The 22,305-nt window shown below is 43.2% G+C and overlaps 2 protein-coding genes across 2 annotated transcripts in view; both read right to left on the bottom strand.

The window, feature by feature from the left end:
• LOC118237451 (junction-mediating and -regulatory protein-like) overlaps positions 1-12,496 on the bottom strand; it is a 31,407-nt gene extending 18,911 nt beyond the window's left edge. The window contains exon 1 of the mRNA XM_035436172.1: positions 10,879-12,496. Within this exon, the coding sequence (XP_035292063.1) occupies positions 10,879-11,727 (849 nt within the window). The 5' untranslated portion in view covers positions 11,728-12,496. The remainder of the gene's footprint in view (positions 1-10,878) is intronic.
• Positions 12,497-13,218: 722 nt separating this feature from the next.
• LOC118237452 (betaine--homocysteine S-methyltransferase 1-like) lies at positions 13,219-18,204 on the bottom strand. The gene is made up of 8 exons (XM_035436173.1): positions 18,044-18,204; positions 17,576-17,708; positions 16,872-16,984; positions 16,191-16,382; positions 15,737-15,884; positions 14,881-15,063; positions 14,554-14,782; positions 13,219-14,076 (listed from the first exon to the last, which is right to left on the bottom strand). Exons 1-8 carry the CDS (start codon positions 18,065-18,067, stop codon positions 13,995-13,997), a joined length of 1,104 nt encoding a protein of 367 aa, XP_035292064.1. The 5' UTR covers positions 18,068-18,204; the 3' UTR covers positions 13,219-13,994.
• Between the last annotated feature and the right edge of the window lie 4,101 nt (positions 18,205-22,305).

Raw genomic sequence — 22,305 nt, forward strand, 5'->3', positions numbered from 1 at the left:
AATTCTTAAAGTTAAGAGGAAAATGTACGTTTGTGTGAAAAGTACACTTTTCCTCCACCAGGGGGCAAGCTGTTGGAGAGACGGCACAACTGCTGTTTCTTCAGGTGGCTGACTCAGATGTGAGTGGCAGGTCTTGCCCTAAAGCTCTTCAGAGATCACACCAAGCTTTCGTGCACTTTTGGCAGTTTGTTAAACGTTGGTTAAGTCAGGGGAAGTTCACAGGCCACAAACAGCCAGAAATATCAGCAGACAGGTTTGTTGCTTATTTTTGAAAGTGAAGTAAGAGTGAATTTGGCTCAAAAGATCTAAATTTATAGCCTAGGCCTACTGCTTAGACTTTAGACTAGACCTCAGGCCACACAGCACCCTCCCATCAAATACAGTTACTGACAACAGCAGTTCTCTACTATATGAAGACATGCGCATATTTATTCAACTCATTATGGCCAATGTAAGGCAACCCACTTCAAAAGTAAATACATCAAAGGTTTGCCGCTGAAGGATTTTGGAAATACGATCCTGTTCTTAGAGAGCTTATCTTCGATAACTGTCAGTAATTTCTTTAATAATTTCCATAGCCTATTTCAGAGAGGGCGACGCGATGTGCGTGTCTGAGCAAAGAAAACAATCCGTCCGGCTTAAAGAGTCGTGCGGCAGCACAAGGTTCCCTTCAACGCTGGAAACAGTTTGTTTTAGAGCATCACTATTGTACGACTCAAACAAAAGGAAATCCAACTGAAACCGTGGCGGACAGACGGCCGCCCGACGGTGTCCTAGCAACGGGCGCGGACAAGGCTTCCGCGAGGTGAAATTTCCTGAGCAAATAAGAGCGCAAAAAGGCCCCGCCGCAAAACTAGACTACAGCGAACTTCTTCTGAATTCCTCATTCTTCACTGTCAGTTCTTTTGTTTGGCAGCGCGCTGAAAAATGTAACAGAACATTAAAAAAACGCTCGGCTTGCTTTCTTTGTTTTTAAATGATTGTCCTCTCCAGGACAAACGGCAACAAGCTGAGAGGTTGTAATTTTCCAGTCAAGAACTATGGTTGCTTTGTTTCGGTCGCTGCCACAAGCAGACGGGAGCTCGGGGAGATATCCGTTGCATTCCACTTGACACGTGAGTCAAAGTTTTTTTTAACAGTCTACTGGGACGCGAGTGTTTCCCTAAGCATTCCCCTCTGGAAGCGTGGTGCGCTGCCAGGCCATTCAACGTCCCAACCCCGTGTAAGCCAACATTATTTTAAGAGCAGCCACTTTTTCAGAACTGTTATGCCCCAAATATACCACTGCATCTGAGCCTTTTGGATTTTTTTTTCAATTCTTTATGAGCTCACAGCTTCATCACAAACATTTTCCTGCCCTATCTATAATTTCTGTTGAAGGTTCAGATATGGGAATTCCTACTGTTTACACGTTTTTCTTGCTGAATGCAAATGTTTTGTCTTCGATCCTAACAAGTCTCACTTGTTCTTGTTTGCTCTTGTAGTTGTGTGCCATTCTAGAAGCTCTCCTTGGATTTTACATAGCCTACTGCTTCCGGTTGGCAAGCTGTTTACCATCCAAAGCGAAAGGCAACGAAATGTCACCCACTGACAGTAGAAAAATAAAAGCACAGCATGGTCGATTTCACGCCGTAATTACCAAACTGCTGAGTGCACAGCCAGAAGATATGAGGTTAACGGTGAGAAACAGAAGAAGTACAAACTGTGCCAGAGATGACACACTCAAAACACTTGTGAAACCACCTTAAATATGCAAGGTGACATCACAGACACGGTGTTGAACGACAGCTTCAAGAAGGAACTGATGTTCCTGTAAAGGTTCAAACGGTGGCAAAGTAACCCCGCTTGAGAATGAAAAAGGGGAAGAATCGATACGCTTTCTCTCATCTCACTGCCCCTAATGAACCTCTGGCTCTGGATATTGAGCTTACCCACAAGACAGGAGACACACACACCCTCCAGCACATCAGAAGGATAAGCCTCAAAGAAGGACCAGCTCAGATAGGGGTACTAAACTACACTCAAAGTTCCACAGGGAGCCAGGCTGTGGACAACAGCATTTAGCGATGAAGCAGAGATGAGAACTCTTTCATCAGAGCAAACCTGCACAAACCTTTTGCTCTAAGGAATGTGCTCCATCTCCAAAACTTGTCTGTTTGGTTGCTAATAACCCATTTTAAAGCGAGCTGTCCTCAATCATCTCTTTCTCACACATGTATCATATGCTAGAATGATCAGGTTTCTCAGCTGTGGGATCACAACATACAAACTATTTCCAACCTTCCTGGGAATTGTAATTAAAAATCATGATCTCAATTCATTCAACGTTGATTTATTTCTTTATCTCCCTGAAAACTAAGAGCACATTTTATAGCATTAACTGTGGAAACTAAGAAAGAAATCTTTAAACTAAAGGTTGAAATGCCTTTGTCAATTTAGCCTAAAAGACTTTCAGACATAGAATTGCTGTATTGTAGGAATTCGCTTTAATAATTTTGTATTTACATTTTTAATAAAATATTTGTGTCTCAAATGCAGGCTGGTAGCTTTCCTCACAAGTTTGGGTACTGTGTTCCACGTACTGCACTACGAATCCCAGAAAGGGTAGGGGCAAGGTTTTTGTGAAAGCCCACTTAGAAAAAATGGCCGCTAATAGGCTCACTATGCCAGCTTAGAGCAGGAGATTGTACAGTAGCAGGAAAATGAGCAGACACTTTCATTTGGACTTGGGTGGCTGCATGGCCCTGACAGAAGTGCTCAGAATACAGTCAGCCATGACACAAGAGCAGAGCTCAGTTTTAGAGCGTTCAGGCTAACTCCTACTATAACTTAAAGTAGGCCAAATTAACTTCTGCAAGAATTGAATGTTTTTTTAATTCCTAAACGCCATCTGGCAGACATTTAAATGAGCACTGTCTAAAAGGAACAACTGCAAGACTAGTTAAATTCATTGGTGAAAAGTGGAGACAATTTTCCATAATTGTTTAATTACATACCCCTTCATTTGAATCGCTGCATGCAAATAATTCCTAATTATGTTGCCTGTTATATCTTTTTGTATAACATCTAGGTTTCAGTTTTTAATTAGTACAAAGGGAGCCTATTGAACATGGCAAAGGAACCCAAAAAGGTTTTAATAACTCACCATAACCAACATAATGAAGGTGAGCAGAAAAGACCAGCACAATATGGCCGTGAATAATGTTACCGAAGACTAAGCTGCAGGCTACATCCAGCCCGCTAATTCACAGTTCGCTTCCGAACCTAAAACCACAAGCTTATTTTCACAGCGCGCGTGAGAGAGAGAGAGGGGGGGGGGGGGGGGGGGGGGCTCTGTGCCTTTAAGGGAGCGCGCACGAGAACCCGAACGCATCAAAGGGCTGTGGAAAAATCAAACGCACGTTTCGCAGTGGTGAGAAAATAAAAGCCGCTTAGCTGGACCGCGGGAGCGCTTCTGTCTGTCGGCTAATTTGCTAATCCTGGACGGGAGCAGAAGGCTGTAAACCACTCACTTACCGTAACTAATGTAATGTAATCAATGGTGCAGTGCATGGAGGCCCCAGCAAGATTAAATCTCATTGGAAATGTAGGCCAAAGGCACTTGGGCTGTCGGGGTGGACTGTACTATGCAGGGTCGGGCTTAATTCCGAGGAATTCTTTTACTCTCTTTGGAACTGAAGGGCTACTGTATAATGCATTGATGAAAAAGAACACTAAAACACACTAAAGTCCAACAATTTGCCAGTGTAGCCTAATCCATATGACAAAGCCACTTTCACACCTTTCTACCTAAACACAACTACAAAGAAAAACACAAATTTGAATAGTAAATTTTGGGGAATAAAAAACAGATCTGACAAGTGCTATAGTGTCTGTGTGAAGGCCCCCTTACAGGGGCCTACATACTCTGTTATAGGCCTGGTTCCTTCCCTCCTGGCATAGAGAGGTTGTAAGGAGGGAGATTTTGCGCACTTTCATGCTCAGCCAACCCAAAACCCGCTAAATTCAGGTACGATTGGGAACGCCCGGCTGGCTGAGAAACGGGGCGCCACCAGCTTACGCGCAAAGCGCTCCGACGCTGTTCCAGCAGCGAGGGTATCAGAGCCCGCTAGGCTTCGGGCCAACGGAAACAGGGCCGGGGAGCCTGCACGTCCGTCTCGCACCCAGAATGAAAGAGCGGAAAATCCCCTCCAGTCCCTCGCGGTCCTCCCCGCTCCGTAAAACCACAGGAAGTTTACACAAACGACGGGATTCCTTTTCTCTCCCTGCCTCCGTCTGCTGACTGGGTCGCACGGTTTGGGTCCAGTTTGCACCCCTGGAGCGTGTCCTTGAAGGGAGGCACACTGGGCGATTTTGGTCTAGCCTAGTCCGCATTCTGGCATTGCAGCCTTTGCATTATGTAACTGAGTAAAAAGCTAAACAAAGTGTTGTTACTTTGAAAATGCACTTCTGTGCATATTCTTCTGCCTGAAAGCTCAAGCGAAAGCCTTAATGATGAGATGCCTGAAAGATGAGATGCTTTCGCTAATACTGAGTGTTCTTCAGACACAGGTCTAGCTGTTTGTAGAGAGTCTGCAGTGACTTGTTGTTTTGACATTACTGGCTGGCTGTCGGTGAAGTGGATGTTACAGGAGAAAAATGGAGCCAGTTGTTCCACGTTCCGTTCGCACATTCCCACAGCATTATGCCTTTAGCTTCCTGTGATTCTGGACTGAGGGTTATATATAGACCTCCCCCACAAGTCACAGTCTACTTTGGGTTAGTGGGGCTCTCTCTCCTCCATGTCTGTCTGTCTGTCTGTCTGTCTGCCTGTCTCTCGTCTTGTTTTGTAGACTATCGCAATGCTGAATCCTCTAATGAAATGTGCTTAAATGCAGCACAAGAATAGTGCTATGAATGAGAATGAAATGAACCTGCCCTGCATTCCTGGCGGACATTGAACTGTGGAGCCAGTTCACCGGGAGAAGCCAGTTTACACCAGTATTAACCAGCTGAGCCTCGCTTTCTGCTCACATCAGATAGAGTAACTGGCCATTCAAACACATGTTCACCCACAATGACTGATCGGTAGTGTCCATATGGAAGTTGAAAACCCCATTATAGTGTATTCGAATGACAGCATCAGGCATCCCCATAGCAACACCGGCAGACCAGTAAGGAGACTCTTCCCCGGGGGGGGGGGGTGTTCACTGAAGCGGAGTCAGTCCTGCCAAGCGGTGTTTAAAGCCTCAACAAAGAGCCTGTACTCTGCTGACTAAGCAATTCTATGTGAATGGGCAGAAAAGTTGTGCTTTAGAACTGTTAGAAGTTCTCTAAGCTGCATCCACGGAGTTCTGTAATAGAGCAAACAATAATCCAAGGCAGCTGTGATACTTAATGTTTTGGACGGCTTGCGGGGTACAGCCTCGGGTTTCCCTCTAATAAGACACCTGTAGGTGTGCAAATGTTCATGGTGCCCAAGATCCCAGTGACTCACGGGGTTCTCAGATTCTCACTCAGCTTGTTCTCCTTCTCTCACCGGCTAGCTACAGCGCAATGAGGAAGTTCATTACTTGCCATTATTACACGTAGGCTACTGTATAAATAAGAGCTATAATATTTGATTTAGTTGAACCAAGTGAATAAGTACTGATATGGCCCGAAGGTTTGAAAGCACACTAGCTGGTAAATAGTGTGAACATATTCAGTCTGTTAGCCGACAACTGTTAGTGACTAATTCATAGCACCCCAGCTACCTTTCTTTCACTGTGTTTTGGTCGCAGTGCTGATGGTAACACATATTAACTGTTAGGCTAATTGATTAGAGGGGGCAAAGCATATGATTTGTGAGAGATGTCCTTCAAGTCACGCCCACGGAGTCCTCATAAGCTTGTTTTAGTTTGGGTGCTACCAGTTGAATGGGGTCCAATAGCGAGAGGAAGGTGCCGGAGATTGTTCGCACACTGTATGCTACAGAGCTCAAACACACGAGAGCAATCCCAGCTCTCTCAGAATTCTGAGAGTGCACACAAACACCTGAAACCCCCCCAGAGACCCACGCTCCAGAGCCCCCCAAAAGACAGGAGATAATGCGGCCGGGTATCCGGTTACAGCCCTGAACAGGAGAGGAATACTACTGTACCCGACCCCCCCACCCCCCCACACACACACAAGTCGCACAACTGACTAGCCTTCCACTCTCCAGTGATCCTCAAATTCTCAGGCTAATCAATAGAAATGTCCCCTGGAGCAATATCAGATAATGTTCCCACTCTGCATGGGGGGGTTGAAGGGAGGAAGGGGGTGGTCTCAGTACTTGTCAGTAGTTTTCAGTAGTTATTCATGGTAGCCGCTGTCGTGTTTATACCGGTTTAGTCAACAGTAATTCATTGAAAGGACTACTATAAACTGGAATTAGCTGTAATGCTGGGTTATTAGTGCAAGCCTATATTCAAAATACTGACTGAAATACCAGCCATGGAATCAATAGTGACCCCTGACCTGAAATGAAAGTACCATCAACAGAAATAATGCCATCGTCTATTTAAGAGCATACAGCAGAGAATGTGAAAACTACAAGGAAAATAGATAGGCTATTGTTTAACTTCGGAAGTAGGCTACATTACCAAAAGGGAAAAATTTGAGGAGACAGGTCTTCAAATGTTACAACAGCCATAGGGTCCCAGAAAATAGCACAGAATGACTAGCTCAGTCCAATTACCACAGCGCAGATAGACCCAACTCTCTCCTCGTTTATTGATTGGCTTATTGACTTGACTGCTTTTCAACTTGACGCTACCATATATCTTATTGCAACCCATTCATAAACTTTTATAATTTTAAAAGGAAAGATATTTTACCCCCCTATAAATAAATAAAAGATAAGGCTGCGATTTCCTACCAGGTTCTTTTCAAACAAACACATTGTGTATATTTTAAAACGTGTAGACAGCTTAGAGGAAACAGCAAACAAGCTGACAGATTGGAGTAAAACTCAGTGTTTCCATGCCGACAGAGTCACTGGACCAATTTCCCCTCCTTGTCACACTGGGGGGTGAGGGGGTGGGGGGGTTCTTGTGGGTGGGGTCCCGTTGATTTAGCTCATGGTTTCCACCATGGCAGGAGACCCCAGGAGTGAGTACCCCAAGGGGCCACTTAGGGACTAACCCAGGTGGGGGGGGGGCAAATCTGATCCCTGGCACAGCTGAGGGGGGGCCAGGAGTAACAAATCGCGACTAATCCTGGTTGGCACAAGAAGAGAGCCTGAGAGAGCCCCCCCCCGTACCCCCTAGCATGCCCATGGCTTGCCAACGCGCCCCACACCAGCTGCCAGAGATCATTTTACAGCCTTATCTCCACACGCCATGTCTGACAGAATGCTTACATCTCCGGCGTTCAGCAGATGCTCTGATCCAGAGCGATTTACGCGGATTACGGAACAAACGACCGAACTACCGTTCCGTTTCACTTCCTTTCCATTTCACTTGTTCAGGGCTCAACAGAGACACTGTCGCCAAGACGCTCGGTGGAAACAGGAAAAAAAAATTAGACAAAAACGAGCCAGAAATCCCCCCAAAAAATCCAGGAAGTGAGTTAAAAAAAAGAAAACCTAGTGGAAAGAAAGAAAAAACAAACACCCAAACAGTGGCAAGAAAAGAAATCCCACTTAACATCTCAAGAGGAACCCAGACATTAGAGGGGGAACCCATCCTCCGCTAGTTGGCCCAGCGTCAGTCATCACAGTGCCTGAACACTACCTGAACACATGAAGACCACCTCAGCACAGCTCTTGCCTGCAGTCTGTTACTTTGCCCATGGCTTGATCGAGCTACAGTGCCAAATGCATCTCAGACAGGTCTCATCCACTGCACTCATTTCCAAAAACTAGGATGAATTTCAGAGGTGTTTAGTCCAACACAATGCAACACACCAGTTCCTCTGGTGGGTGGATGTTTTAGTTCCTTGACATCTACCTCCACCAACAGCAACTCTAACATAACATTTCATTTAGTTTTGATTATTTACTTCATTACAGAATTCATGTTAAAGTATGTATCAAAAACGATGTACCAGAAAGTCAACACCCCTCTGTGCACTGGGACACGGATACAATGGGAATCTTGTTCTCCGGGTTGCACGTGGAACACATTTTCCGTTCCTGTAAACGTGCCTGTGTGGAATTCCTCCACATCGCGCAACCCCCACACCAAACCCTCCCAGCTCTCGGGCTCCAGCAGTGCACCCGGCCCAAGCCCTGGGCGAGGTCCGGCAGACGGTGTCGGCAGATGTAATTCGCTCTCTTCCAGAATGGCACCCTCGGCTCGAGTAACGCCCAGACAAACGCTAAACCCGTCCGCTAGTCGCCGTGGGCATTACGCCACGTTAATTATACATGAGGGGTCATGACATCTTTCCTTTTGTTTTTTTTTTTTTTACTGCGGTTCAAAGGTCTTTAATGCAACCCTCCTCTGCTTAGCGGTCCTGAAACCTGCACGGAGGGGCAAACTCTGGACTCTGAGACACAGGCGGGCATTCTTTCCGAAGCAGAGGAAGCTCTGCCCGTGCAGAAAAAAACCCGGAGGAATCGGGATGAGGAAGCACACCCTTTTCCTGAAAAAGAAAACAAGCAGCGCGGCAGGAAAGGCCCCAAACCTACCTGGAGCAAAAACATCAGCCGTAGCCGCGAAGAAGCTAATCGATACAAAGCTTCAGAGACGTGCCAGCCTGGAGAACTGGGCTGTGGCGTATAAGCAGCTTTTGAGGAGGAAAAGTGGTCTTTGGAAACCTGCCCGAGTTGAGAACGCTGCCATTTTGCTGATTTGTAAGCGGGGCTGTCCAGACGGGCCTGGGCATTCTCACTTTCCCAAGGCTGACTTTAAACCACGCTGAGCAAGGTTGCTGCTTCGCAGTAAATTACACAGCAGGAAAAAGCATCTGATCACATTTTCACACCTAATTCAGTCTGATTTTTTTTTTCTCTCAATTCCCCAGGGTCAATTCTATAGTTCCACTGGAGATTTACACCCTTAAGGCGCAAAGTCCGCTAATATAAAAGGATCCAGAGGGAACACGTTCAGCTAGATACACACAACAAGCAAATGTCTCTTCAGGCCTACAGGTTTGGCTTAGTACATTCAAACATTCACCTTCCGTGGGTTTAATTTCTTAAAGTTTTCAAGCCCAGCGTCTAACACCACAACTAACTGGACGTGGACCTCCTACAGCAGAAATATAGCAATTGCACAGCCCACGTTACATCCTGTCACTAAATGTAATGGAAGGGCACTAAGAGGAGGGTCGTGGGAGTCAGTGCTGCTTATGCTGAGGAATACACTAGGAGATTGCGCTCTCTCTCTCTCTCTCTCCCTCTCTCAGGCGCGGCAGTATCTCCTTCCACACGGCTGTCATGTGGACATCTGGTGGGCCGGGGGGGACCTCAGCGACGTCCTTTGCATTACAAAGCCGCGTTGGTCCCGCTGCTCACCGAGGGATGCTCACTCCCTACGCGCAGGGCTACGCTAAAACGCAATCTGTCCGGCAGTTCCGCGCACCGTCTGTGGAGGGCGCCCTGAGGGTGGCGTTAAAGCCGCGGTGGTCAACGTGCCCTCAAAAATCAGTCCCAGTACTTTTAGTACCTCAGAATTAACACACCGGTGCGCATGCCAGTACAATATGAGTAAAGATACCATAAGCTTGAACCTAGCTTGAATGTATTCAAAAAAGTGCTAATAAAAAGTACCAAAAGTAGGCTGATACAATGTCTCAAGTGTTCAAAATCTAATGTAGAACGAGCACTGACATTATTGCAGAAAAAGAGCTGAATAAAGAGCGGAGGCAGGCTGGAGTGAAGGCTTTAGTCAGTCTGTCTGTGTGAATACTGGACTCTTTAGCATCTCACCAACTTGGCCTTAGCTCTTTTATAAGGAAACCACTGGAGTGACTGATGATAAACCTCAAACACAGAGCCAGGGCCTCCCTCCTCCCTCCCTAAACCCCCCCTCCACCCCCGGCTGCAGCCCAGTGTACACGTTTCAGGAAGTGGCCTCTGCCCTACAGAGCACTTTTCTCCGAATGTAAAGCAACAGATGGCAGCTCTGGGGCTTTTTTGAAACAAAGAAAATGCAGAGGCCACGTGTTCGAGTGTTTGGAGAGCTACGTCACCTGCCAGCCTCCTCCCCATCCCCCCCCCACCCTGTGCATGTTCTCACTCAGTGAGAACAGGAAAAAGCCTCATTGTGGAGCAGCCCAATCCTAGGTCAGCTTTTCAAATGATTTTCCTAACTCATGAATACCTTGAGGAATTTGACTACAACAGTGCACATGAACAATCAGGACAACCTTGATTTTTTATCCTGCTTTAAATTCACTGACTAAAGGGGTTTGGTTGGTTTGAACATCTGTTTTATCTTCAAAACAAAAGGAAGAACAACATTTCAGTCACTCCCAATTAAAACTGTTAAAATACTGGTAGACTGTTCCAAAATAAGAGAAAAAATGCCACGTAGGCAATAAAATGTGCTTTGAACATAAGCAAGCAATGAGTCTAGCAACAAAAAAAAAAACCGTCCACTACCGTATACAAAAACTACAGGATAACACGCCATCAATAAATGTTTGAATGATTGTACATTCTTCATCTTGCGCGCCAATGTCAAGTCAACGAGCAGGTAACCTGTGGCCAAGTGAATAAAATAGAATTTAGTTGGCCAGATACATAATCATAATAGATGAAAATAGCTATTAAAACAAAATGCAAAATGTGACTCCAAATATCTAAAATAATTTCATGCTTTGTTTGCTTTTATTTTATTTTATTATTCGTCACTACTCTGGAACAGAGTTAGAGTCTTTGTTCAGCCAAGTGATGATATATTGCTCTCTGCGTCGGCTTTGTCTTACCTCTTGCAGGCGCTTCTTGGCTCTGTGGAGCGCGTCCTCGTATCCCTTTTGTCGTAGCTCGCTCAAACTTTCGTAATACTCCTCCGGGTCGTCGCTTTCGGTGAACAGCACTTGGGAAAGAATCTTCCATCCGCAAGTGTCCAGTGAATGACCTAGGTAGACCTGTAGCTGGTAGCAAAGTGTATCCATCTCCGATCGAGTGACCTCCGGAGGTCCAAACAACACCGTCCACATCCCTGAGGGTTCCTCCGGGAGAGGAGGCAAGCATGGTTCCAGGTCCGAATTGACAGAGCACAGCTGAAGATGAACAGCCCTCAAGTCCTGGAAGGAGAATAGTCCAGCCCAGCTACAGTCCTCTCGGACATTGTGCTCAAAGTCTTCAGAATCCGCCACTTCGCCAAGTTCTGCGGTGTGATGCTCACCAGTGGGATCCAGAATCTCAATGTCCAGCACTGCGGTGGGGCTTTTGCCCCTTGGCCCCACAACCTTACTGTCACTTTTAACGGGGCTCGAGACCCCCGCTGCTGCTCCTCGCGTGTGACTATTTGTATCGCTTTGTCGACCTTTGGTTCTGTTTTGACTGCCACCATCATCCTTTTCTTTTACGGGACTTTTTGAACTTCTGTACTCGGTTGCCCCGGCCACTGAGACTAATGTTCCCTCGGCTCCTGGATCCTTGGCAATACTCCTTCTCTGCACGGTTCTATTGTGACATGTGATCGCAAACTTCCCTTCTATCTCATTCCAAGCCACGATAAAAACGAATTTGTGCTTTTCCTTTTCCTCAAAAACATTTGGTCTAACGGCAACCCATCCCGACTCCAAATTGTCTTCCATTGTGAAGGACATCTTTTCACATCGGCAAACTGGCAAGCTTGTAAACTATGTTAGTCTTCCCGTTGTTCCGACAGCGAAATCGAATACAGAATGGTTTAGTTAGCTAGCTTGCTAACTTGACGTTGCCTGGAACTGACGAACTAACTGGTGCTACAGCTTTTTACAATTGTGAACAACCCCGATTAAGTAAAATAGCTGCTAACCAGTTGGGTAATCATGCCAGTATCACAAAATATCCACAAAACAGCCATCTTTGCCCTTCTCCTAACAACTCAGAACGAATATTCTAAATTGGCATCGCAGTTGCCATATCTTACCCACTTGCTTCGCCTTAACAACCAAACTATTTAGCTGGCTACTTGATATAAACGCAAAGGCCCTTTTGTGTTGCCATTAAAACCCTTCAGGCTCCAGACAATGCGGACGGTTACAGTCACGTGTGAGGGTCTGTTTACACGACACAGAGTGAGCAGCTTGCGAGAGCCCTGCTGTCAAATGTTTTGTCTTTTCTTCGTCCCTTCCAACTGCAGTGTCTCCCTCGCTTGAATCCTTCATAAACTTAAATAACAGGACCTTCGTGCTTCGCGATCAAATTATAGTTGGTCGAATTTTCAGGCGAACGCTGTCACATCATTGTTTAGTTCTTGCTCCTGAAATATCGCCGGATAATTTTCTTTTTTCTTGGTCATATTTTTCTCTCCACATCTCTCTATTCCAATGTTTTCATCTGACGAGCTTTGCTGACGTAGTGACTTGAGCATCTGCATGTGGGGCAACGCAATGAACGTAATGACGTAGAACGTAGCGCAGACTGGAACATTCATGTCATAATATAGGACCGCACATCGAACTGGCAAAATTATACCTTCAACATTTGACAAGGACTTTGACTAGTCATTGTTTACAAACGCAGTGCAAAAAATATTGTTTTGGTCAATAGTGTTTTTGTAGACTGTCGTGTTCCATCGCGAATGGAAATTGAGAGGAAGTGTTGGCTGGAACTGTTTCTTCATCCTGAGGGCTATGTAAAAATAAAAATAAAAGTTGTGTGTCATTTGGTTTGCTAAATGTTATGGATTCTCCAGCAGCTCTGTGAAATGTTACTTTACATAATTTGCCTACTGAGTTCACCCTGGTTCAGGAATGTGCCACAGAGCTATTTAAAGCACTTGTAAGGGAGAATACATATGGAGCTTGTACAATGATTAAAATTAAATAGTACTTGTTGAAAGTATGGGACTAGAAGTGGGACAGCGATCATGTCAGTTTGGTATAACTGGATATATATATATCAGTGGATCATTCTGGGCAGAATGCTGGTGTTGGATACTTTGGGGAAAGTATGTAGCAGAGGGGAGTTTAATTTACTGTAAAAGTACTACAAAGCGACCAAAGAAAGCAGCCACTACAGTGGTTGGGGACAATAGAAGAAAAGTCTGAAAGGGGGAAAAAAAAGTCAAAAGGTTTTAAATAATCAAACACAATAAACAAGCCAATATAACATTTAAGAATAATTATGATCATTATTTTTATTTGTTCCTGTTTGTTAGTTGTTACTATGGAAATACTAACATAGCATGTGTTTGGCAGATTTATGAAAAAATTGTGGATTAGGAACAATTATCGATGATCAAGAAATTGTTAAGTAAAACTTCAAATACATGCGATGCCCATTTTCCAAGACATACACAAGGAACAAACTTAACATACAGAATGGTTGTTAAAGGCAGTAAAGTTACATTTAGTTCCTGCATTTTACAATTAAGAGGCATGTTTTTTGGCATTTGTCAGCAGTGGCAGGAACCGAATAAATCCTTCTTCTGCTGCCATTTTGGCCACTAGGTGGCATACTTTAGCCATGATTTTTACCATTTTAGCCACATTCTACAACAAATTACATGAGTGTCAAAACAGTAAATGAACATTAAACAATGTTAGAATGGTCACATGTAGCCCTTTTTCACTGAACATAAAATAACACTGGACTAATAACTGAACTGTTAATGTGATTTATTTTTTCTGTTTGTTTGCACTAACAATATTGTATCTTGCATTTTATTTTTTTTTAAATCAATATCATGTAAAAACCACAGCTGGTACATAATCACATTAAAACAATCTGGTGTTCTGTCATACAGATTGGTAGTTTATAAATGCACATCTTTTGCTAAAATGTATATCTGGGCAAAAAACCAATTAATAAGTTAGATCGATAAGAACAGCAGGGCTTCAGAAAGGGAACCAACATAATCAATTAAAATGAAGTTTTTAAAAAAAAATCATTTGTGGGGAGTTGCCATGGATGGACACTTTGGCCGTCCTGATGCTGGTAGCAGGTTCTCCCAGTATTCCCGATTAGCCCTGGGTGAAAAGAATGGAATGCTACTCTTACCATATTCTAACCCATTTGCAAAGCCCATTCTTGAACACGAAGACCAACAGGCACAGTAACAGGCACATTGTACAAAAAATACTTTCAATCAGTGGTTCTTGAAATCATCATAGATAATAGATAATCCTAAAATCAATCCATTATCTGTAAAGGATCTCTGAAATGCCCGTTTCAGAGCAGTTTAAAAATAAATAAATAAATAAATAAAATACAGGTGACCCAGATTTGGCTTGTGAAAGAATAATATATATATAAATAAAAGAATGATAAAACAAACCGTTTTTTAATTTTACTTTTTAATTTTGGGGGTAGGGGGAGGTCGGGGAGAGAGAGAAAGAGACCCATGTCTCTAGGTATAAATATACTCACTGGTCTACATTGTCAATCCTCACTTAAATCTACTTTGTTACAAGAAAGATCTTTGTGGAGGATTGTGGGATACTTACTTTGCTCTCATCCAGGGCTGGGCGTGCGTGGCCAGGGTACTACCCCACAGCCCATGCTTCTCTGATGCCGGGGGTAGGAAGCCTCTCTCTGGTGCCAGCTCCTCAGACAAAGCACGGATGTGGTAGGGCTCAAACCCACAGCACCCACCGATATAGCGGATGCCAGCGTTATACGCTTCCCTGGCATACTTATGCATGTCCCATCGAGTGATGGCTCTTGCTTCCAATGCTACAGAAGAACGATATTGCATGATCACACACACGCAAATGTTCCACATTGAGAGTAATGGCACTTGTAAATTAAACGTGTCCCGAATCATTTCTTACCGAAGGGGAATTCTGGGAGGGTGAGATACCCTCCATGATTGCACTCCGGAGTGTGGAACCCCAGGGGCTGCAGCATCAGGTGGGCCTTCAGACCAGCAGCCTCCAGACCTTCTTTCATCAGCTTCACAGTCTTCACGCCACACACGGGGTCCAAGTGACAGTTGACCCCAACGATCTTGGCACCTGAACCACACAGCCTCATGTTGAAGCTCAGTCCAACCACAGTGCACTTTGTCTATTTGAGGGACTCACTTAAATAGGCAGCGTCTCATTTCCTGTCCATTCCGTGTTCATTTCAACGACCATGAAAGTTGTATCTTTTTCAAAAGACAAAAGTGAATGACCAAGTGCTTGCATTGCTATTCTGAAAATGGCTCCATCCTTATGAAGAATTATTGTGTTTTTCTGCTTTAACCAGCAACAGTTTCCAGTCTGGCCTTAATGAGGGAAGTAAAGCCATGTCAAAACTTCCTAAAACTCCACAATTCCCATTTTTGGAACCAGATTTAATCCCCCCCCCTCCCCCTTCTGCCCAATGTGGCGTTTTGATGCATTTTCATGTCCATGTCATTAATATCCTCCGAATCAGAGAGCAGAGAAGCATGAAGCTCTTCTCCAAAGCTCAATCAGGATAGCATACCACTGGGCAACCACACACAGAAACATAGTGTCCAAGCAGAATGCACCACCCTGTAGCCATTTTGGTGTGACTACAAACAAGCGATTCTGGACAATGTTTTTACAGAGTATATCCCAAGCACTGAACTATCCCTTGCAGTACAAGTAACCACGGTAGCAATACTAATGCCAAAGGCATTCATTTGTGGTCCTAGATACCTCTGACAGTGAAACATACCAGCCTTGACTAATCTGACAGCGCAGTCCCCTGGGCTGACTCCATTGTTGTCTCCCATTGGTGCAATGCATAATGTGGCCCCAACTGGCTTCCCGCTGGTCTTCAGAACTTGGACGGCCCACTCTGCCTCCTCCACGTGCTGGAAGAACTGGACAAAAAAAAGAATGTTTAAATGAGGAAATAGATGAGGAACTTAGGCCATCAGTCAGATACTATGTCCAGAGAACCTGAATTCACTTTTCAAAGATGGCAAAGCTGGTGCATTTTACACTGATGTACTACTTTTGGAAGGTCTGTGGAGCAGCCTATTGTTCATCGCTGGTTGATTCCTTTTCAATACAATGCAAACCATAGCATAGGTACCACTACTAAATTTCAACCAACAATACTACGCAAATGCTCCAAAGACAAAATTCAGTTCTGTAGTTGTGGAAAAAAAATTAAATGCACTTACTTCAGCAATTAAAAAGTCAACGTTCTTCTCAATGAAAACATCCAGCTGTTTCTTGAAGATTTCCTTCACTTTACTTTCACTGGTTGAATCGACGTAGCAGGGGGTCTGGGAGACTCCGCCCGCCACTAAGGCGCCTCCCTCATTGGCCACTTCCCTGGCGAGGTCACAGGCCGCCTCGTTTATCTGTCGCCCCTGTGGGTCAATTGAAATGTGATTAACCAATCACAGGAGTGATACCATTACGTACGCACATAAACCATGAAAATACAAAGTTGAATTACAATGTGATTCTTGAACAAGTGACGAAGGTCGAGAATGAGGACAGAGGAACAGACACCCTTTATGTTAGTAACCCTGCTCCAAAGTTCAGCTCTCCGATTATGAAACAGTACTAGAGGTAGACTGAAGAGCAGAAAATGGTGTCTCACTGCTTTATGGGAACTCAGATATGAGGCATGGGCTTTACATTTCTTCTACTAGTCTATTTTTGTCACATCAGAGACTATTTTTGAAATCGGTATTTGAGGGAATGATTGATGCAGCTCCAGAAATGTTGCACTTCATCTGAACCCAGCTGGGCACCAGGGTGTAATTTACAGTGGGGAGGGGGTTGTGACCATATAATTCATGATGGTTTTGGTTAGAGTCTCCTTTAAATGAGTCCATTCCTAGGTTACTCACAGTGATGTTCAGCACTCTGCCGCTGATTTCCAGCTTGTCATCGCTGCAGTAGAATGTAAAAGTCTGCATGACATCGGCGCCCGCCCTCAGGAATTCCCTGTGCAGCTGCCGAACTGGAAAAAAGTAACAGCGAATGCAGTATTCTTTAACAGCACGTGAGCTCCTTTCCCGTAATCGTAAGCAAAGAAACTGTATGAACAGAAACCACATTTCAGACAATGTCAATACACATTGTTACCAAAGAAATCATCTCCTTAGACTTACTCCAGCCCCTTTGCAGAACCGTATGTCTTGGTCATGCATGGTACTCCCTCAAGCGTAAGGAGGGGGCGGGCAATTTATGTAACAGTGGCACTTATGTAACGAAGGAGAACTAGAGAGTCACAGACTTCTGCTCCTAGCTAGCGAGCAACTGTAGCTTTACCATTAAAGAAACTAGCACAAATAAATATATTGCACTTGTCTTATTAAAAATGACGACTTTAAGGCACCTCTAGCCGAGTAGACAGTCAATAATAGTTATTATGCATACTGCAATCATTCGTTGTTTGAAAACTCTTCAGCAAGGCAATTGACTAATTTGTCCCAAAGTAAATTATTTCTGCATTTTATAGTGAGTTTGTATTCATTATTGTTATTATTGTTGCTATTAGCCAACTGAGAATGAAATTTTTTAGCCCAAGTTTCACTCCTAATTCAGTTACCTGCCTCTGGGTGTTCAACTGCGGCTTCTGGCGTCCAGTGCCCGGCCGTGACATAGCCTCTCCTCTCCAATGCCATAACATATCCTCCATCTCCAATGACAACTTCACCTGCATCCAAGCGATCCAGTATTCCCTGCAATTATTTCACGTCGAAACATCGTGCACAAGTACTTTCAGTCACTGTTTTGACAGCCGCACTTCTGAAGATCAATTCATTTCTACTTATTTTCCTTATTTGGAATTAGCGTAAATTGTGGTTCAGATAAGCATATAATACAAATATAAATACATCCTAATTCACAAACCGGAAAATCAAGTGTTAGCGTTATGGAATTCAATGACACTGCACGATAGCTATTTAAATACCACGGGAAGGCAACCAAGGTTTTCTTGAATTCAGTTGTAAAGAAAAGGCACGCATCATTAAACACATCAATGTTCTGCAAAATTAGGCCTAAATCCTACAACCTTTTTCTTGCCATCTGACGCCATATTAAACAGAGAGGAAGAGCTGGAGAAACACCCTTACAGTTGCTTCGCGACTCACTCACTGAACTGAAACGAAATGTAGCCTACTCAGTAATTTTAATGCTGTCCTTTTACACAGTCCTTTCTCTATCAAAATAAAAGCCTCCCGTTGCTTAACACATCCAGTGCCACTTTGACATGCATATCATTATTCAGATCTTATCAGGAAAACTCCAGTTAATTTTTTCGTAATTAGACACTTTTCGTGTTTTGAGGCAGTGGCTCCCAACCCGGTCCTGGGGAGCACCCTGTGCATTCTGTTTTTTGTTCCAACCACAGTTCCAATCCCAGAAATTTAACAAGGTGATAATGTTTCTTAATTGGGTGCTTTTCATGCTTCATGCAGATATATTATTTACATATTTAAGCCACATGATGCTATAAGTACTGTACATATGCATGCCACAAAGAATAAAAATGCAATGTTCATATTGTGCTTATTGTGCAATATTGAAAAAAATTACAGACAAAGAGGTAACAATTTGTTTAACAGATCAAATTAAAGACTGGGATGAATAAATAGCTACCTAATTATATTGCTAAACACAAGTGTAAGTCCTCTTCATCATTTTTTTCCCCCTTAAACATATTTACACATTAAAAGTTTGGCTCGTTATCATTTGCTTTGTCTTGATTCATCATTGCCTTACAAAAGATTAGTTTTAGTGGCCATGTATCCATACCGATTAGGAGCCTATTGCATCAACTCAGTCTTTAATTTTATCGGTTAAATAATTTTATCTCATTAATGTAATGTTTTAGCATGTATCAATCTTGGCTGGACATTCAGTAACCAGTTGTGAAAAAATGTATTATACAGTGGGGTGTAATACATAGTAATGGTCAATTGGTTTGCTGAAAAGGTACGTGTTGGGTCCACTGGCCTACTTTCACGTATACCTTCTTCTTCAGCTGGACCACAGTTCAGGGGTCCACCGGCCTGCTTGCATGCACGCCCTTTTCCCCAGCACAAACACAAAGCCCCATGGCCCCCAATGAGCTCACTCGCGTTCAGTCAAGCAAAAATACATCGGAGGAAAGAACCCAACATGTCAGCAGCACTTTTTTTTTTTTTCCACACAGCTTCATTTATTAATCAGAATTTTTTAATGGGCTTCAAACAATAACCTGCATATCAATTTAACATTTGATCTTCTTTTCTTGGTATCATCGCAATGAAATTGCATTTGGAAATTACTCTGGCTTAGTGGCAGCCAAATTGTTGTAAATTTAAAAATAAAAAAATGTCAAGTTTACTTCAATGGTTTAAGGACACAAGTTTCTTTGAACCTTTGGAGTAGGGAAACTTAATACGTTAACCTTTTCACTGCTATTTAACAGTTACGTTGTACCATTTTTATTTGAGTTGCAACAGCTTATTCATGTTTTTAAGTTGAGTCTATTCAGTTTGTTTCTTAAAACTGAATTTAGGTTTTGCAGTGAGAGGGCCATGTTTTATGTACACTGGTCTGGCCTAGGGCACTGCAGTACCTGAGTACATGTGCAAGTCTGAAGACATCAACCAGTTCAACAGGTACATTTCTTCTGTCCAACACCCAACCTATACCTAAACCTGCTTTCCTCTACTCCACTACACTAAATCAATGTTGTTATTGTGTCAAAAGAGACCTTTGACCGACTGCAAACACTTCACAGGCCTTGAAGAGTCACACTTCGAGGAGTTGCACATTCTGGGTCAAGTCCAAGTGGATTTCCTCCGGTTTTTAATTAACAAAAGAAAATGGCGGATTACCAGCTTGCTGTGCTCTGGCGACAGTCCACATTAATAACAAAATATAGCCAGTCAGCTGGCATTCTGTAATACCCTGTTACATACACTAATGGCCCAGTCTGACAGACTAAATAGAAATCCCACCTCACATGAATGGCAAACTCTTGCAATGGTTGTTGCAGCACTCATCGGAGTTTACATCGCTTAACTACAGTAACCAGAAACATTGATCACCATTAGATCATTCCATGGCATTCAGACCAAATAGACCATCAGGACCAGCTTAACCCTGTGAAAGAACAGCTGAACATCACTTCTGAACTAGATCCTGTAGTTGGCCAAACTCAGTGCGCCGCAGAACTTTTTTTTTGATAATTTCTGTGCACAGAAAGACTTGCATAACTGTACACTTTGCATAACGAACTTGACTGCTGGGTTGCGTGTGAATGTGATCTGTACATGTATTTGGAACGAGTTCCAGTTCACTGCTACTTTCATCTTTCATGCCAGACTAGTCTGGACTTTCACCTGGAATTTATCTACTAGATTTGTCTTATCTTGCTTTTGAAACGTTCTTTCTTCCAACTGCATAGAATTTTTTCATTTTCATTAAATAGTTTTTTTTTGCAAACTTGTTGACTTGCCATTGGCCATTACGGGAAAACATCCTCTCCTTATAGAAAGCTAAAGGAGTTGCATAGGGCAGTAATTAATTTAAAGGTCAAATATGTATGTACTGTAGAGGCTGACGTGGAAGAGACCATTTCACAATACCTCAGATAATTAAATTATTGACTCTCCTGTCTAATAACAAATTTGCAAAAAATTTGTTTGTACCCAATAAGAAATTATTTGGTCAACAGCTGCTGTAAGAATATTTGTCTCAGCAGCCACAACCAGTTTTCACAGGCTATGCTTAATGTCGAAAGGCAAACAGCATTAATGATTCATGATTGCATTTTAAATATTCCCCTTGCTGTCCCATATGTAGCATGTTTAGTGTTTGCTTATCCAGCACTTAAAGAAGCTCCTAGGTAGTTTGGGGACTGGTCAGGGTCAGGGTTAGGCGATAAAGGTTCATGAATCCTTTTCAGATCCTGATGAAGTATTACAACAACCCAACAATGACAAACAACACCATATATACAGCAACCACCAAAACCTAAGCAGTATAAACAACACACATACAACAACCACCGGAACCTGACAACCACAAACAAGAACACATATACAACATCCATTGAAACCCAACAACTACAAACAATAATACATATACAACAATCACAAAAGCCAACAACTAACAACAATCAAAGTATCAATCATAATCAAGAACAACTGACAACAGCCAACAACCAAAGCAAACAACCCAAAGGCATTTTTTGTTAGTTCTGTTCTTCATGCTACTAATTATGTGTTGAATAATATCAAAGATTTATATGTTTGTTTAAATGAGTGCGTGTTAGAGGACTAAAGTGTGTAGTGCCAAAATGTAAACTTTGGCTCCAAACAGGGTGTAGATCAATGGTTAACTATGTCTTATTATTACACTGTGTATTGGCGTTGAACCCCATACTCTTAGCATGAAGAGATGAAGAAGTCATCCCCCTTCATATGGGGCATAGACATCTGCCCATAGTTTCAATGGTGGTATTCTGTCATAAAGACATAAATACTCCATTGTTTCTCATATCCTTGCAGAGATGTGCTAATTTTTGTATGCTAATAGTATAACACATCTGTATTGTAGTTGTTTTTCTCCCATTCCTACAGCATGTAGTAGCCCTTCTCAACACTAGATGGCAACCCACCCCTTTTATGTGGTTAACGCTTCAATAAAAAAAGACAAAAAGACATAACCATGGTTACAAGAGTAATAAAAAAATATCTCATCTTAATTATTATATAGCAATAGTCAAGGGCATGAAGGCATTCTATAATAGTACACCACTACCACAGCTGTTCTATTTAAAACACTGTTGTGTTGTTAGCCATGGTTGTTTAGTCCAAGAGCAGAGGGGCCACAGTGAAGTGATCTGAATAGTAGATACTGACCTCTGCGTGCAGACTTCTCTGTCCCTGCAACAATGCATTTCAGCCATAAAAACCCTGGCAGTGATTGTGAAGTAGTTCTCTGTAACACTGCTGTCTGCAGTGACCTCCACAGTAACATTGTTTTCTTTCACGGTAATGTTGCTAACTGTAGGGTCCTTCACTGTAAAGCTGCTAACTGTGAGGTAATTCTTTGTAATGTTGCTGACCAATAGGCCCTTCAGTGTAATGCGGTTAACTGTTAGGTCCTTCGATGTAACATTGCTGACTGAAGGCTAATGGGAGGCCACAGGCTGCACTGTGTCTGTAGTCCGGTCTACTGTCTCAACTCTGTATCTTCCAGCCTTTGGTGAGAAGGAAAGGGATTCAAATATCAATTTTCCGGGAAGGAAACAATACTAATCAATCCTCGGGTACACTG

The sequence above is a fragment of the Anguilla anguilla genome, chromosome 10 (genome assembly GCF_013347855.1).
Source record: "Anguilla anguilla isolate fAngAng1 chromosome 10, fAngAng1.pri, whole genome shotgun sequence".
Lineage (NCBI taxonomy): Eukaryota > Metazoa > Chordata > Actinopteri > Anguilliformes > Anguillidae > Anguilla > Anguilla anguilla.